Raw genomic sequence first — 18,241 nt, 5'->3', positions numbered from 1 at the left:
TCGTCAACTGTAATAAACTCTTTTAGGGTTATTAGGGGGTTAAAACTATGATCTCATGGCTCACGAAAAGATTTTTGATCATTAGATTAACAAAGTCCTTCAGTTATATTATACAAAATAAAATATATATATATATATATATATTATAAATTTAGCTTTTAAATGTTTCTATGAAAGTTCTTAATTTTAGGAGAGTGGTTGTCAATTCTTTAAAGTGAAATTGTCAAAACTCAAAAAAAACAATTGGTTGATATTATAAGAAACATTATTTTTTTGGTTAAAATGTATATAATTTATCTGAATTTTAAAATAATATATTACCTCCTTTACCTTTAAAAATTTAAAATTAACTCTCCTAAAATGTCATTTAACTAAAAATATTATATTGTAGAATCATTTATAATTAATTATATATATTTTTAAATAGTTGAGATATTGATAGTCAAAAACATATTATTATCATCGTATAAAATTTTAAATATTTACTTTTATATTAGTTTTATCTATAATTTTATTAATCCACATGTATATTCAACATCAACAACCTAATTTACATGCCAACTTTTTTTCACAACTAATATGCCTTGTAAAATTTATATGATTAACTTGATATTCAAAATAGGAACATTTAAAAAAATAGATTAGAGGAGTCAAATCAATGGCTCTTCTAAATATAAGCGAAAGTTGAATTATTTACAAAATAAAATGAAGACACACATTCAAACATCGAAATTAGGCGACAGGTGGGGCTCCTATTTGGCCCACCAAAAAAGGGAGGACTTATTCATGCGACAAGCTTTTTTTACAGTTGACCCATCTAATAGAGTAACAGAGACATTGGGGATATGTGTAATGGGCATTGGTTGCCAAGAAGAATTAAAGATTTTGACAAATTTTAAATATTTTTTAATTTTTAATAATTGAAGTTATCCATAAATTATATAATCTTTATTATTAGTAGTAATGGTAATAGTTTATAAGAGCTTAAAAGTTAAAAACATAATATTTTTTGAAAAAAAATAGTTTAAAAGCTAATTAAAAACATAGTTTGATCAACCATAACTTGGTCGATTGACTTCTTCGCAAGTTAGGTTCTTTTGAAATGATTTTTTTTCTAACAAAATGAGTCTGTTTGACAATCTATTTTAGGAACAATTTTCTATTCTTTAAAATAAAAAAAATCTATTTGGTAATGTATTTTTTAAAAAGTTTTAAAAAATAAAAAATAAAATATTGTTCTGAAAAATGAAAACATTTTTAGGTGTTTTGATATTATTGTTTTGAAAAACAAGAAATAATAAAAAAATCCATTTTTATTACTACTTTTAAAATATATTCTACAAAATATCAATTCTCATAATATCAAAACAGAAATAGTTTTAAATAGGCCCGTAATTGCTCCATGGTATAATATAGCAAGGAATTGAGTGTTGCGTTTGCTGATGAGTACAAACTTACAGTAAGGCCAAGACCCATTTCAACCTAAAATGATTTCCACTCATCATTTAAATTAATTTTTAAATATTTTATTTATTAATATAAAAAATATAGTTTGATCAACCATAACTTGACCAATTGACTTCTTCACAAGTTAGGTCCTTTTGAGATGATTTTTTTTTTTTCAACAAGATGAGCTTGTTTGACAACCTATTTTAGGAACAGTTTTCTATTCTCTAAGACAAAAAAAAAAATCTATTTGATAATGTGTTTTTAAAAAAAAATTTAGAAAAAATAAAATATTATTCTGAAAAATAAAAATATTTTTTAGGTGTTTTGATATTATTGTTTTGAAAAACAAAGAATAATGAAAAAAAAATCCATTTTTATTACTATTTTTAAAATATATTCTATAAAACATCAATTCTCATAATAATAAAACAAAAACAATTTCAAATAGGCCCATAATTGCTCCATGGTATAATATAGCAAGGAATTGAGTATTGCGTCTGCTGATGAGTACAAACTTAGGCTCTATTTGGTACACATACCTCAATTTAGAGGGATTGGAATTGATATTGGGATTGAGATTGGTACTGAGAGTGGAAATGAGAATGAGGCTTTAAAATTATGTTTGGTATGAAATAATATTTGTAGGGAATACTTATTTTTATTTTATTTTATAATTAAACATAAATTAGAAAAAGACAATGATACCCTTTAAAATAATAAAAATAAAAAAATTATAACCCAACCCTCATCTAACCCAAGTTTTCATCTTCTTCACCGCTCCTTATCTTGCCTCTGCCTCTGGTTTTTGGCCACTCTCTTTCACTGCTCCTCACTATCATCTCCCCTTGCCTCTGCCGTTGTCTCCCCTTGTCTCTGCCTTTGCTCTTCACCACTCTCTTTCACCGCTTCTCATAGTTATCTTCTTCCTCTTCAACCTGTCAAATCAAATGCCCTTGCTTCCTCTTCTGCTTCCTCCTCCCCATATTCTTCTTCTTGCTGCTCTTTTAATTTTTAATCATGCTTTTGTTATTATTACTACTATGTGGTAGAAATTAATTAAAGGAGCAACGAATCTCTTGGATGTTAAGGGAATGATAGAGATCGAAGAAGATTGACAAACTGGGGACTTCATCGGTGATGTACAATGATGGAATGATGGAGATCAACGAAGTAAGGGCATCATTGACGATGGAGATTGAGTTTTGTACGACGCACAGCGATGGAGATCTGGACAAAATTTAGAGGGGCAGTTTTGTCTGAAATTACTTTGAACAAGGATAGTTTTGTTCAATAATTTTTCAATCCTGGGACTGGTTTCTCAATATCAAGAGGGAGGTGGGTTTGAGTAATCCTTCCTAAGTGGGTTTGCTTAAACCCAAGTAAGACTCAATACCTTGTACCAAATACACTAAATTGGGCCATTCCCAATACTAGTCCCAGACCTAAGCCCTCAATGCTATGTACCAAACATGGCCTTGCAGTACTAGTCAGGCCAAGACCCATTTCAACCTAAAATGATTTCTACTTATCATTTAAATTAATTTTTAAATATTTTATTTATTAATATAAAAAATACAAAAATTTTAAAATTAAATTTGGGCTGTCTTCAGTGTTCATCAGGAAAAAGCACTATAGTACTTATCACTTTTGATGAGATTTAAACCATTTAAATTTAAAATTTTTATTTTTATTATATATGTATTAAAATAAAAAAATAAAAAAATTTTAATAAATCTGTTTGTTACTAATATGGCCAGTATAAATTTAATCTACACATTCCAATTTAATATTAAATTTTTTTATAATTTTATAATTTTATTATCTAGATAGAATCTAGACAATTTATATATAATATGAATAACCTAATTTAATATTATAAATTTATAAATTTTACAAATTAGCTATTTAAATATACTCTAAATAATCCAAATTTAATATTAATTTTTATTATTCAATAAAAAAATTTAAAAATATTTAAAAATTAATTTAAATGCACGGTAGATCATTTTAGATTGAAATAAAAAGTTAGGATTGCTCATAACCTGATAAGCGCTTGGTGGACACAAAAACAACAACAATAATTTAATCAATCAGTGCCCCGTTATGCGAGTGGCAACAAGCAAGTGCATGATTTGTTCAAGACTAAGAGTTTTCTAACATCTTAATAAAATTATACCATGAAAATTTCAATTCTATAGTTTTTTGCATTCAACAAACATATTTGTATATATATTTTTTTGGTACAACACGTGTGTAAGTTTTGAAAATGAGAAACCAATTTTCTTAATTTTTTTGCATACTTTAACATTACATGAATTTTTTGTTACATAATTAAGTTTTTTTTAATGAAAACTTAATATTTTATTACTTAAATGAGAAAAATGTTACAACCAAGATCGATGAAATATGCCAATGGCTTCTCCTTTCATGCATATTAAGTTTCAAACTCTAAACTTCTACATAATCCATAAGCCAACTGATGGCTATTATCTCAACAGTTGCACCACCTCTTTTTTTTTTTTTTTTTTCTAAGAGGTCTTGGCATGTATCTTTTTCCTCTGTAAAAAAAAAAAAGTTTGATTAAGGGTATTTTTTTTCATAAAAAAATTCCATCTCACTTTGAAAATAAAAAATATCAACATAAATTTTGATGTCATTCCTCCTAAAAAAATTACTTTTCCGATCTTATATACACATCACTTATAACTCTCTCACTAAAATTAAAAAATAATTAAATTATTCATACTGCCTGAAAAATTTTCTCAATTTATCATTTTAAATATATCATCTTTAAAAATAATTTTTTCTATAACAGTTTAATTTATTACCTAAAAATTGTGAAAGAATAAAATTAATTAATAATCTATACTTTTATAAAACATGATTTATAAAAGATTATAAATTCTTTTAAAAAGTAAATTTTATATATAGTTTGAGATGAAATTTATAATTCTTGAAAGTTTGAAAAGAAAGTTAGTAGCACCGAGAGACAATACAGTAATAGTAATAGTAATAATAATGAATACTTTAATGTTAATAATTAATTATTAATCATTAATAATTGTAAAAATTTTAATTAAGGATCATAGATGGGATTTAATTTCTAGTAGGTTTAAAAAAATTTAAATTTTAGTTCAATTTAAAAAAATTAAATAAAAATAATTTTAACAGTAAAAAAATTAAATTACTTTTTATTTATTATACAGAATTATTAATTATTAATTTTTTATTTCACTTGTTACTTTACTTGCTATGAAAAATTAGTTATAAATTATATTCATTTATCACAAAAGTAGTAATATCAATTATAAGTTATAATATCTATTAGTAATTTATAAATAATGTTAGTAAATTAATAAATAAAATTAATAATTTAATAATTTATAATACAGTTTGTGATTGAACAACTAACATAAAGTATTATATAATTATTAACATGTAAATGTATATAATTTATAACTCATATTGTAAATTAATAAGTAAAGTAAAAAAATTAATAATTAATAATTTATATAATAAGTAAAAAGTATTTTATTTTTTTTACCATTAAAATTATTTTCACTTAATTTTTTTGGATTGAAGTGAAGTTTTAAATTTTTTAGACCTTTTAATAATTAAATTTTATGATTCTTAATTAAAATTTTTTCTGAATTAATTAAATATTTTTTTAATTGATTGTTAAATCCTAAATTAAAGGACCACTAGTAGGTTCCCAAACGCCATAACTACTTCTTGAAAGCTGAACAACTGCTTTGATTGTGAAAGCAGGTCAGAGCCAAACCAAATTCACAGTCTTCGCGCGCCATGTGGTGCCCCTTAATCCATTAAATGCAATTCTTCAACTCTGCATCGAATCAATCGACGCCACTCTTAATGTTGGTTGTTTTTCGCTCATCTACTTCACCCACGTCGATTCCTTCCACCATAAATACCATTACCTCCTTCGTCTTCCTCACCACTATCACCACCTTCCACTCTTTCTTCTCCTTCATTTGAACTCTTATATCCCCTCTTTCTTCTCTCTCTGTGTCCACTATTACACTCGCTTCACTAGGAACATGGAGTCTTGTTTCTTCGATAAGCTGAAAACTGATCACCCTTCCTGGTTTCTCGTGCTTTGCGCTTTGGGTTCCCTCTCGCTTCTGAAATTTTCACTTGCTTTTGTCAGATGGGTGTACGCAAATTTTCTCAGGCCTCCCAAAAATCTGAAGAAATACGGAGCTTGGGCACTCGTTACCGGACCCACCGACGGTATTGGAAAGAGTTTTGCGTTTCAGTTGGCTCGCAAAGGGCTTAATCTTGTCTTGGTGGGTCGAAATCCTGATAAGTTGAAGGATGTTTCCGATTCGATTCTTGCCAAGTTCGGGAAAATCCAGATTAAATCTGTCGTTGTTGATTTTTCCGGCGATCTTTCAGAGGGTATGGTTAGGATTCGTGAGGCGATTGAAGGATTGGATGTGGGAGTGTTGATTAACAACGTGGGAATGTCGTATCCTTATGCCAGATTTTTCCATGAAGTAGATGACGAGCTCTTGAAGAATCTGATTAAGATAAATGTTGAGGGTACTACAAAGGTCACACAAACTGTTCTTCCCGGCATGCTTAGCAGGAAGAAGGGAGCAATAGTAAACATTGGCTCTGGAGCAGCTACTGTGATTCCTTCAGATCCACTTTATTCTGTATATGCAGGCACAAAAGCGTGAGTTTCTTGATTGTTTCACTTCAAGCAATGACGTGTTATGTTTAGTTTCTTGTTTGATTTGTTGTTTTATACGGGCGCTGGTTCAAGAGAGTTTAGTGATTACCGGATTGACTTAATTTTCAATATTATGTTTTATATGTACTGAAATGAGGTGCTCTGATCATTTCTTTCAGGTACATCGATCAGTTTTCGAGATGCTTATATGTTGAGTACAAGAAGAGTGGGATTGATGTGCAATGTCAGGTATTATCTTTTACACGCACAATTTGATTATGATTTTGATTTGGCTCTTTCTTTCTGTTTAAAATTATGTACTTCTTTCAAAAATTTCATATGCTTGCTTTCCTTTAAATGATCACATTATTTTGGAAAAATTAAGAGTATGCATATGTCTAATATGGGACTATTGTTTATTTGCAAATAATATTCAATCTTTATTAGTGATTTTTAACAAAGAAGTCATCAATTTAGTGCTTCTAACCAAAACTCTTTTGCGTACGACCCAGTGAAGACGTGAAAGTTCCCGTTGAAGTGAGAGGTTGTGAATTCAATTTCGTTTGTAATTTCAATTCATAAGTGCTGGCTCCTCTAATGCAAAGGGGGGGGGTACTTTCTTACTTCTCTGCCCTTCATTAGCACTTTTTTTTTAAAAACTACAAGCTTATGTGCACTAACAAAGCCTGTTTCTGACCTGGTATTGATAAAGAATGATCCATCTCAGATGTTTTCCGGCCTCAATCATAGTGGACTACTTGCAAAAATGAATTGCATATAATTAATTACTTGATTATGGAGGGAGATCATTATTAAGATATTCTACAAAATATAGGTGGATGATTTCAGTCATAAACAAACATATAAACATTCATCTACTAAACCTGATTAGTCTGAGCATCATCTAATTAATTGTCTTCTATGGATTGAATTTACCAAAAACTTATTTAGTTGTGAATTATTAGGTGTAAGATCCTTAGATGCCAGTAGTTATTTCCTGTTCCTAAATTTTCTCTTCTGATTGATATCGTTGTGACCTGAATATATAGGCTTTTGCATATATGCAAGAATAGCTTTTTTTTTTTATACTCTCTCTGATCCTATTTATAAATCACTTTTAGTTTGTTTCACCGAAACTAAGAAAAAACTTTAAATCTCATTAATTTTGTCTTAAAATTTAATAAGTTTTCATCTTTACCTCTAAATTCTATTATTGATATTTTTATTCAAAGCATTTAATAAAACAAAAGATGTAAAGAAGAGCATTAAAAATTGACAAGTGCCTTATAAATAGGATCAACTTTTTTTTCTCCTTTTGCTTTATAAATAGGATCAAAGAAGTGCATTCAAATTAAACATGCACACAATCATGTCAATGCTGAGGTCGAAACTCAGGACCTCTTGTAGGTAAGAGAGGTAGTGCTATTGAGACAGCTTGCCGTTGGCATAGAGTACCTTCTTCAATTAGCAGGCCATGCATGTGTTATTTGTGGTAAAAAATTTCTGAAAACTCAGGTTCCCTTATACGTGGCGACGAAGATGGCATCAATAAGGAGATCGTCGTTCTTTGTTCCATCAACAGATGGATATGCAAAAGCAGGTTTGAGGTGGATAGGATATGAGCCTCGTTGCACGCCATATTGGCCTCATTCTCTTCTCTGGGCGTTGACATCTGTATTGCCTGACTTCATTATTGATACTTGGCGCTTTGGTTTCTGCCTTGGTATCCGCAAGAGAGGCCAACTCAAAGACTCCAGAATAAAGAAGGAATGATTGAAGATTTGATAGTTCTTTATAATGTTAGAGCATGTTGTTCTCCTTCTTGGTCTTTTCCCAAGAATGTTAGCACATTCATTATATGTTTCAAGTTTCAAATGCTGGTTATATGTTTCTGTTTTCAGCTTACTGTACTTGTGGACTGTGAGTGTTCTATATTTGCAAAAATGAACATGGATATTTGTGGAGGGATTGAAGGCAAAAAAAAAAAAAAAAGATAGACTTGAGCTTCACATGTATTAACATCACACCCTTTTCTAAAGTCCAAATACAAGAAGAAACTTTATTCTACCAAGTGGGTTGGACTGTATAAATTACACGATACCTCTTCTAATGTACAAACGAATGCATAAATCTACTTTAGTATTTGCTTTGGTAGAAATTCAACGAGCTTTTAGCTTGAGAAAAGTAGCCGGTTAATGGCTTAAGTTTATTCCTATAGCAGCCGGGTCGAAAATGTGAGTTTCCAATATATATATATATATATATATATTATGTTGGCAAAGGATGTTTCTTAGAATTATAATTTTACAAGATTATATAACTTTACAACTATTATATAATTTTACAATTCAAAATTTATATAATTAGATTATGTATTCCAAATAATTGGTATGGTATACATATAGAATTTTTATAAAAAATTATTAAAAATATGAACATGGTATTAAATCAATGTTTTTCTCTTTTGACCAAAAATAATAAACCAATTTTTGATAAACTTTAAAAATATTTTTATTTTAAAAATTAATTATTTATTAATAATTTAAAGTTTCAAGAATTAATATATTTAATTTTTATTGATTTGGTTCTTTGAATTTACCTAAGTAATAGATTTTGTCTTTATTGTTTAAAAAGAATTTAACACTGTTAAAATCTACTAATATAGATATTGGAATATTGATAATATCTATGTAAATTAATAGAAAGAAGTTTAATTATTTATGTAGGGAAAAATATATTGAAAAATTTCAAAGAATAAAAGAATAAAATGTAGTATGATGGACTATATTAGTAAAATTAGATTGATTTAAATGCTAATTAATTCTCATTTAGTTACATATACATGTCAAATCATTGACATATTTTAACATTAGATTATTTTGAAAGTCAATTTGTATTTTAAAATTTAAAGGACCAACTTAGTAATTTAAGAAAATGTGAAGGACTAAATAGATAAAAATTAAATTTAAGAGATCAATTGATAATTGAGACAAACTTAAAGGACTATAGCCTCGTTTTGTATGATGGAAGAGTTTTTTATGGCATTGGAATCGAAATCAAAATCAAAATCAGAATAGAATTGGATTATGAATATATGTTTGGTAAGTGAATGTAATCCTAATAAAATTTTATTTAAAAAAATGTGTTTATGTTAGCAAAAGTCCAAAATACCCTTAATATTGAAAAATAACTGTTGTCTACTATGGAATCAAAGCTAGCCACATATTTAAAATTGAACTAGAAATCAGAATCATATCATAACCTATATAATCGACTATATCCAGAAATCACAAATACTTGTTTCACAAATTTGAAAACAAATTACAAAAATATATCATATGCAATTTGCTACTAAACTTGTGAAGAAGATCGAAGAGATTAGTGGAGAGCATCTCAACAATGAAGAAACTCAAGATTTGCTAAACCTACGATAGTAGTAAATAGCTCGACGAGTCGTCAAAGATCTTTTGTCCTCCTCAATGGTTTATAGTAGGTGTTAGTCGTTGACAAATCTAAGGTGGATTATCGCCGTTGATGGAGACTAAAGGTGGAGATCCGAGAAGCTTATTGTTGCTGTTCCATGGCAACTTGCGATAGTAGTGATGGAGTTAAATGGCAGTGAATTGTGATGGTGCTCCCTTCCTTTCTCATTGCCAACAACAAAGCGAGGTAGTAGATTAATGGCAGTGAACCAATAACGGTTGCAGAGTTCGACAACAATGGATGAAGAGTTTAAGGTTAGAAGAGAAAAAATGTTGAATTCCAGGGTGTTTGACCCAATTCCATAAGGGCAAGGATGGAATATAATTAATGCATTTGGATTCCTACATCAATTCCTTTTCCATGTTAAGGATTTCACACTACCAAACCTAGCTTAAGAGTTTGGTTATCCTTGAAATAAAGTGTAAAAATATAATTTAAAATTTTAAAAAAGAAAGACCATGTATTAGTTTTTGCAAAAATGACAATTAGGGGCCCTCTAAGGTCATCAATTACAATTAGGGGCTCTAAATTATTGAAATCTTAATAATGGAATATGATTTTTACTTGGAACTAAAAAAATATGAATAGTTTAAAATACTCTTCGAAAGTGACTTTAATAAATTTTCAAATGACTATTGTATGTGCCCATTTGGTTTGCGTCAAGAATCAATTTTTGGGGTTTAATCGATTTTCAAAACAAAATTTGCCAAATAGCATAATAATGACATAATCGATTAAACATGCTGAAATTGATTTTTTTGTTAATCTATTCATACCTGCTTCTGGTTTCCATTTTACCATGTTAATAATAAATAATTTGTAAATAATTCATAATTGTGTTAAATAAAATTTAACAAATTTATTAATATTAAATGCAACTTTATTAATAATTTAATTTCAAAAAGCAATGTATTTTATGATAATTTGCGCAGTTGAAATCAATTTTAATATCCAAACAGGTTGCATTATAACATAATCAATTCTGATTAAAATTTACTACTTAATCAATTATTTTCATAATTTATTATATCCAACTGAAATCCAAACGAACCCTATATTTATAAGTACCTTTGGAAAGTTTCAAAAGTGAACTTTGGTTTCATATTAGAAAACAATCAATTTCCAACTATTGTTCTTTAGTTTTTTAACTAAAATTAACAAAATTTCAATCCCATGTCATTTTTTTTCAAGTGGTCTGTCTATATATTAACAAGTGTAAAAATTCATAGTTGATTAAGTTCATATTTAGAAATGACTTTAGTAGATTTCCAAATAGTTATTGTATATTTACAAGTGCTATTGGAAAGTTTTAAAAATAAATTTTAGTTTTATATTAAAAAACAATACATTCTCAACTATTACTCTTTAGTTTCGTAACTAAAATTAACAAATATTTCTATTCATAAGAGTAATTTTAGCAATGTCATTTTTTTTTATTTTTCAAGCGATCTGCCTATATATTAACAAACATAAAAATTTATAAGTGATTAGGTTCATATTCAAAAGTGACTTTAGTAAATTTTTAAATAACAACTATTCTATATTTACAAGTGTCATTAAAAAATTTCAAAAGTAAATTTTAGTTTTATATTGAGAAGCAATCCATGCTCAATTATTATTCTTTAGTTTTTCAATTGAGATTAACAATATTTTCTTTATATGATAATAATTTCAGCAGTGTCATTTCTTTAATTTTCAAGTGGAGGGCAATTTTGTAAACTCATGTATATTTTTAATTCCAAGTAAGTATCATGGTCTATTATTAAAATTTCAATAATTTAGGATCCTTAATTATAATTAATAGCCTTGGGGGTCCCTAATTGTCATTTTTGCTCAATTTTTTTAATTTCTGTTTTTAAAGAAAAAGGTCCATTCACTCGCTTGATTTGGGCCTATAAATGTAAAACCTTGAATATCGTAGCAGCTTGCCGCCAATCCATAAACCTCAAGCCGGAGCTCCTCCCTCTGAATGGCTCTTCAGAGTTCAGCTTCTGACGGCGACGGCAAGGCCGACCGCTTCACGGTCTTCATAGACACCAGCCTCGACACTCACCTCGCTATGATTGCTTACGACGCCGACACTGTTTCTGATCTCAAAAGTAATGCCCTTTTCTCCTTTCTCATGCTTACGAATCTGTTCTTACCTTTAACCTTGAGTGGTTCTCTGTTCTTGATGATTTAATTCTTTATTTCCTTGATATGAATTTAAGTTCAATAAACCAAAGCGATTCTCTATTGAGCGTTGGTTCGGATGTTTTTTTTTTTTCCCATCCTTTATTGGACTTTAGACGATCACCCAGAATGGTGATAACATGAAGTTAACTTAGTCTTGCTCTGCGCTCTGCATAAGTTGTGAGAAACATTTCCCTATATTCTCTGTGCCTAGTCATAAGATTATGTTAGTATGGCATGACTTCAGTGCTCTTCTTTTACTTTTTGTACAAGTTCTGACCTGTTCAAATGATATATGCCTGCCGTTGGCACGCAGAGAGAATTATGTTAGAACACCCATTGTGCTTTCCAAAGATTGGACAGATAAAGATCCATGCCATAAAGGTATGCTTCTTGATCCTGTTCCGCTGTTGTAATCATGGTTTTTGACTAAATCATATTATTTACAAAATTTTCTACTATGCTAGGTAAAGCGCAGGGGCTACTTTTATCACCTAGCAGATTCCATGTTGGTGAGAAGTGCATTTAGTGGGTTCAAAAAGACCTGGTTTCTTAGCATGGATGCATCTGCAGTAACGGAGAATGAAAAAACCCAGATTTCAATTTCTCCTGATTCTAGTAACCAGATAGCTTGTCATGGCATTGCAACTAATGCTTCGATTGGTGCTATTGATATTCCTCCCAGTCATCCTTCTAAAAGGGCGTCTGACTTCAATTGTTTCAAATTGCCACAATTAGAGAATGGACATGGTGAAAAGGAGGTTTCTTGTGTTAGCCCACGTGTTTCAGAACATAGTGGAAAAGGGTTTGTTGATAATCTTGAGACAGTTGTCAAACTCTCTGGCACTGATGACACTGTGATTCCATCAACTGGTTCAATTCCTGGATGTCAGGGAGATGGATTCAGTAAGGGAAATAAAGATGAAACCAATTTATATGATGAAAGAACCTTAAAATCTTTATCAAGTGCAAAGAAAAAATGCAAGGGTATTGGGGGAAAGGAAGACACAGTATGGGATGATGTTTGCAAGGACAATAATGCTTCTGTTCTGGGAACTGGTATATCAATGGCTGAGCAGGAAGGTAATTTAGTCCCTGAAAACCCTTCAGAGAATGCAAGCAGAGATGAACTAGGCGGGAATTTAAAGAACACAAGATCTGTAGTACAGATGTCAAATGATGCAGTTAAGGAAACTGAAGCTCCAAAGGAGCAGTCTGAATGCAGGAATAATGGTAAGGAAAACATCAATGCTGAATATGATAAGTCAAGGACAGCGCCTTCTGAACATGCATCTACTGTAAGTAAAAAACATAAGAAAAGGAAGAGATCTTTGACTCATGATTTAGAAGACAAGATGCAGAAGGTAGAGGGTGCATCTCAGCAGGCTGAAGTACACAAGTCCGATGAGGAACAAAAGAAAATTGAAGAACCAAAGGAACATGTTGAAACTAACCATGACAAATCTGAGGGCATGATTGAATTTCAACATGATATGGTTTCTCAAGAACCTTCAGATGCTGGATCTCCTGCAAAGAAAAAGCGGAAGGGAAAAGAGAGGAGTGGATATGAAAGTGCTTTGAAGGAAGAGAGATCTTTGGTTGGTGATTCTAATAAAGAGAGCTTGAGGCCAGAGAATGCATGTCAGCACTCTTTGGAAGACCTACCGAAGATTAAAGACAGCAGTGCTGGCCAACCAACCGAGCAATGCGGTGATGCTGATCCACTGAGAACAAGTGTGATAGGTTCTAAGAGGAAGAGAAAGAAAAACTCATCAAATAATCAAACAGCCACAAGTACTTCTTCCAGGAATGGTGATGCAGAGGATTCCAGGCTATATGGTGTTCAGGAGGAAATACTCAAAGATGGTCAGATCTCTAAAGGTGCTTCTACTTGGGATTGGTTTGGAAAAAAATCTGATATAATTACTTCATTTGAAATGAAACAGAAATGAAAGAGGGCATTTTTATGTAGATGAAAGAATCTTAAAGTTGAAATATATGTTATATATGTTTCTGATTCTAATGATATACGTTTTTGCTTTTGTAGATAACAGCGCCAGTAAAAATGCTGGTGACAACTTTGAAGTTGTAACAAACACATCCAAAGAAGTCACTATGTATAAAGTGAAAAGAACGGGAAATTCTAAGGATCATTGTTCCATTGATGTGGGAATAAATCCTTCTGATTTGGATGAGACAAGGGAGCTAACTGAGAGTAACGGCCTCCACATGGATGAGAATATTGACCTTGACAATTGTCATGTAAGTGAAGCTGGTCAGACTGTGCTAGCAGAAGAAGGAAGAAAGCTACCTCCATTAGATGATCCTAAGCATTTGCTGTCAGAAAATTGCATGACATCCAACCAGAATAACGCACATGCAAACATCAGAGAGTTGTCAGAGACTTCAGAGGTTCCAAAGGCAAATGAAACTACTGAATGTGGAAAATCAGAGAAGAAGAGAAGGAAGAAAAGAAAGGCTAAGGATGCAGATGGAGGATCTTTACTTACAGAAGACTTTAGCCATGTAGATGCTTCTAAGAATGATACTGTTTTAATGGAATCGTATCAAGCAACAAATGATGATCCTACCTTTGCAGACACAATGAAAGAGGAAAGTCTTTTAAATCAAACAGAGGGGAAAGAGGTACCTCCAGAACAAATAAAAGGGACTTCAGATATTGACAAGGAAGTAAATGACATAAATGTTGGCTCCATGGAAAACATCAGCAAAACTGAAGCTCGTGCTGAAAATCCAAGTGAGAAAAGGAGCAAGAAAGCCAAGAAGAAACAAACTCCTACCGCAAAAGATGTGTCAGAAATGCTGACAAAAGATCAAGTTCTTGATTGTAAAGAGCCATCACCTGCTTGTGAAGCGACTATGGAACTAAGATCTAAGAAGAAAAAGAAAAGCAAGTCCACTAGTACAAAGTCCACTAATAAATCAAGTGGACCAATTTTGGAACCTGTGGGAGATGTTGAAACTGAACCTCCCCATTCTCCTTCAAATGCGCCCAAAGGAAATCACAAATCCCCTTCTGGAGCTAAAGAAACTGATATAAATTCAGTGTCTTCTTTTGGACATGAAGATGATAACCACTTGAAAGCTCCAACCAAAACGGAGATGATTAATGCTGAACAACATATTTCATCTGGGCAAGAGCAGCATAAAGATATTGTATCAGATGACATTCTTGTTGACAAGAATGGTGCTGATAGAACAGACATTGAGCCAATGCCTGGAAAGAACAGAAAAGTGCATGACGTAATGAAAGGAAATACTCATGTTGGGAAACTAAGATCCACAAAGCAACTATTGTCAACGGTGGGTAATGGACTTGGGATTAATCCTGATGAGAAAGTTCCAAAAGCACGCAGAACTAGACAAGAAGCTTATTTGTCTAGTCAGTCTAATAGTTTCACGTCCACCATTGAAGAAAACAAAAGGCCTCAAGATAACAAATCTTCTGGGGAAAGCATGAATTTGGAGAAAAATAGTGAAGTTTTTCCTGTATCAAATTCTAAGCTGAAAGCCCTAAAGAAAACAGTTCAAACTAAAGTTGGCAAAGCTTCTAGGAATAATATTCAGGGAGTTGTGGGTAAAAAAGAGCAAAAGAAGAGCTTGTTAGCAGGAACAATTTTCAAGGATGATAGTAGTGGCACCTCTGATGACAAAGATGAAGAAGTTAATGATTCCAGTTCCAGCACTAGAAGTCCATCAGATGCTTCACTCTCGCCTGATTACTCAGATGATGATAGTGATGCAGGTGTGAATTCTATACAAAGTATAAACTGAAATCTTTTTTAATTGGGAGACTTTCTGTCTGTCTGTATGTGGCTGGACCCTGGGTGGATGATTGAGGAACAGGTAGAAAATTCAATGACTTCTGGTTTTGGTAATTCTTAGGTTAATGTGCTCAAGGTGTTACTTTTGAAGTTAAGGGAAACCAGAAGTGGAAAGTTAGTATTAATCTCTGAAGTATTGTCGTTCCATCATTTTTTGTTTCTTTTACTTAGAACATGGATCTTGTTCTATTTCTGTTTTAGGATTTTGATGTGGATGGTTTGGATGGCAATTTTGGAGCCACCCCACCGCCCCCCAACCAAAAAAAAAAAAAATGTTGAACGAAATATTCATGCAGCTTCGTTCTCAATTTTCTTCATTTCTTCATAGAACTGATGATTATGGGACCTCAAACTAATTTGTTTTCTTTTCTCTTTCTCTCTCTCTCTAACTAAATTGCAACAGGTTCACATGGTGGGACAGGGCTGGAAAATGGTGGAGAAAGCCGTATAGAAGAATCACGGTAAGTTAATTTATTGCATTCATGCAGCTAAAATTTGGCAGTTTTAAATGATTAAATGGCTATTTTCCTCAATAAATCTTCATGTTTTTTTTTGGTGGTTACTAAAAGCACATGCAAGTATAACATGTTGAGTCATCTCTATATTAAAATACATTTTATGCTATTTACATATGCTGAAAATAGACGAGATACACTTAATATCTTCCAAGATATATGTCTATCATCTATAATCTTAGTCAGGCACAGGCTCAATTTACTTGGTCAAGATTATTGTGCATATGCGTGCTATTTGGATGGTTTATTCAATGGAATGAGCCTTTCCCATCTAATCTCAATTTCTCATGGGACAGATTATCTTGTTTTCAAAGAGTTGGGCTGGGTATTTGCAGTATCTATAGATATATGTTCCTCCGCTGAACGAACAATTATAAAGAACAACAGATTTTAGAGGACAGAACTGTTGAACTTTTTTGCCCAAGAATTAATTCTGAAAAGGTCACCACATCATTTGGAGTTGCACTATTTACCCTTCGGTGTTGCGGTAGAATCTGATTTGACCAAGTCTTTGAGCCCTTCTGCACTAAAATCAAAATCTACTGTTTAAGTGTGAATGGTGTGATTTCATTTAGTTGGCAACTATAACTGATCAGAAGTTTGTGTTAGAGTCAAGATTCTTGAAAGTGTGCCTAATTAGATTCTTAACCTTTATCTTTTACATATTGTTCCTTTATACATTATGCACTTGACTTGAGTAGATGTTTTAGGGAATTTCCATTGTTGTGTGTTCCGCATGCTTTGGTTAGAGCAGTATCTGAATCTTTCTTTACTTTGGCAGCTTGTCAGTCAAAAAAGGGATGCCCATTGATAGCATTCTTAGAAGCTCTCGCAGGTATAAGAAGGCTAAACTGACAGCCTCTCAATTTGAAGAAAGTGAAAATCAACCCGTTGATTTTGTTCCAGACAGCCTGGCAGACATGTAAGCATTGAGTTCTGGTCGTTCTTCATTTATCTCTGCCGGTGTTTTCTCTATATCCTCGTTGCAGCTACAAGATTTTGTTCACATGAGATCATGTAAGAAGAGCCTACAAAAACTCTACTTTTGCTGGAGCGATTTTCCCTTTACCTCGTTTCAGCATAGAAAATTGAGTTTGGTTTGCTGTTTAAGTTCTTCAGACACCAATCATGGGTCAATTTATGTCTCATTGGTGCATTTTATTACAAATGTTACAAATAGTAACTTAAATTTTGGTCTGAGGATACAAAATATAAAGAAAGCGTTTTGCCAAAGTAATTGCTTTGGTTGAAGTTTGGATGAATGTTGAATGACAATGCGAAAATGATAGCATTTCAAGGTTCCATTAACCCAAAAGTTCTACAGAACTCTTGTCTATGCTCAAGTTCTGTCATCTCATCCATTAAATTTACTTTAATTTAAAAAAAATGCAATTATCATTCCTTGTAATTTTATCATATTTTGCTTTGAGGCCCCATAGGTATTTTTTTTTAGTGTTTTCAATGTTTACAATTTTTGCAAGATTGGATGATATTTGTTACTTAAATCCCTGTAGTTTTATGAGGAAAAAAATGAAAGAAAAACTGTAGGGATTAAAAACTTGATGAAACTATAGGAATGGATGATTGTGTTTTTTCATAAAAAAAATATCTTGACCAAAATACTCATTCTTTATATATTATTGAAAAAATGAATTATTTAATTTTTTAATTTTAACTCAGTTGTAATTTAATTTTTAAATTTTTAAATTTTAATTAGTTATAACTTGATTTGTTATAGTTGTAACTCACTTTGTAAACTTCAACTCTTACAATATGGTTTTTATAGTTTTACTATTTAAAATATTGATCCTTATAGTTTAAAAAAAAAAGATACAGAGATTTAAACTGTTAAAAAAATAGGATTAATGTTTTAAATTATCAAATCTTTTTAATCTTTATAAAGATTAAAATTTTAAAATATTTGTAATCTTTATAATTTATTTTTTAAAATATAGAGGTTAATATTTTAAATGGTTAAAATTATAGAAAGTGAATTGTAAGAGTCAAAATTCTTGAGTGACAATCAAATGAAATCTGCATCTGATTTATCACATGGCACTCTTTGACCGAGCAGGAATTCC

At 31.1% G+C, this 18,241-nt stretch overlaps 2 protein-coding genes across 3 annotated transcripts; both read left to right on the top strand.

The window, feature by feature from the left end:
- The first annotated feature begins 5,375 nt into the window (after nucleotides 1-5,375).
- On the top strand, nucleotides 5,376-8,109 carry LOC129292492 (very-long-chain 3-oxoacyl-CoA reductase 1-like). The gene is made up of 3 exons (XM_054930042.1): nucleotides 5,376-6,148; nucleotides 6,325-6,394; nucleotides 7,661-8,109. Exons 1-3 carry the CDS (start codon nucleotides 5,508-5,510, stop codon nucleotides 7,916-7,918), a joined length of 969 nt encoding a protein of 322 aa, XP_054786017.1. The 5' UTR covers nucleotides 5,376-5,507; the 3' UTR covers nucleotides 7,919-8,109.
- A 3,434-nt stretch (nucleotides 8,110-11,543) lies between these two features.
- Nucleotides 11,544-17,429, top strand: LOC129293205 (uncharacterized). Of its 2 annotated transcripts, none has more exons than XM_054931025.1 (6): nucleotides 11,544-11,727; nucleotides 12,117-12,184; nucleotides 12,268-13,666; nucleotides 13,848-15,566; nucleotides 16,049-16,106; nucleotides 16,942-17,429. In XM_054931025.1, the coding sequence occupies exons 1-6, from the start codon at nucleotides 11,598-11,600 to the stop codon at nucleotides 17,084-17,086; spliced, it is 3,519 nt and encodes a 1,172-aa protein (XP_054787000.1). In that variant the 5' UTR covers nucleotides 11,544-11,597; the 3' UTR covers nucleotides 17,087-17,429. The 2 variants fall into 2 exon arrangements, with proteins under 2 accessions (XP_054787000.1, XP_054786999.1); XM_054931024.1 differs by having other exon boundaries at nucleotides 11,545-11,727; nucleotides 12,268-13,681.
- Nucleotides 17,430-18,241: the final 812 nt, after the last annotated feature.

This window comes from Prosopis cineraria, unplaced genomic scaffold, assembly GCF_029017545.1.
Source record: "Prosopis cineraria cultivar Desert tree isolate PC_DT_omini unplaced genomic scaffold, ASM2901754v1 PC14, whole genome shotgun sequence".
Classification (NCBI taxonomy): Eukaryota; Viridiplantae; Streptophyta; class Magnoliopsida; order Fabales; family Fabaceae; genus Prosopis; species Prosopis cineraria.
The sequence above is the reverse complement of the archived record's forward strand: the minus strand, read 5'-3'. Positions and strand labels throughout refer to the sequence as shown.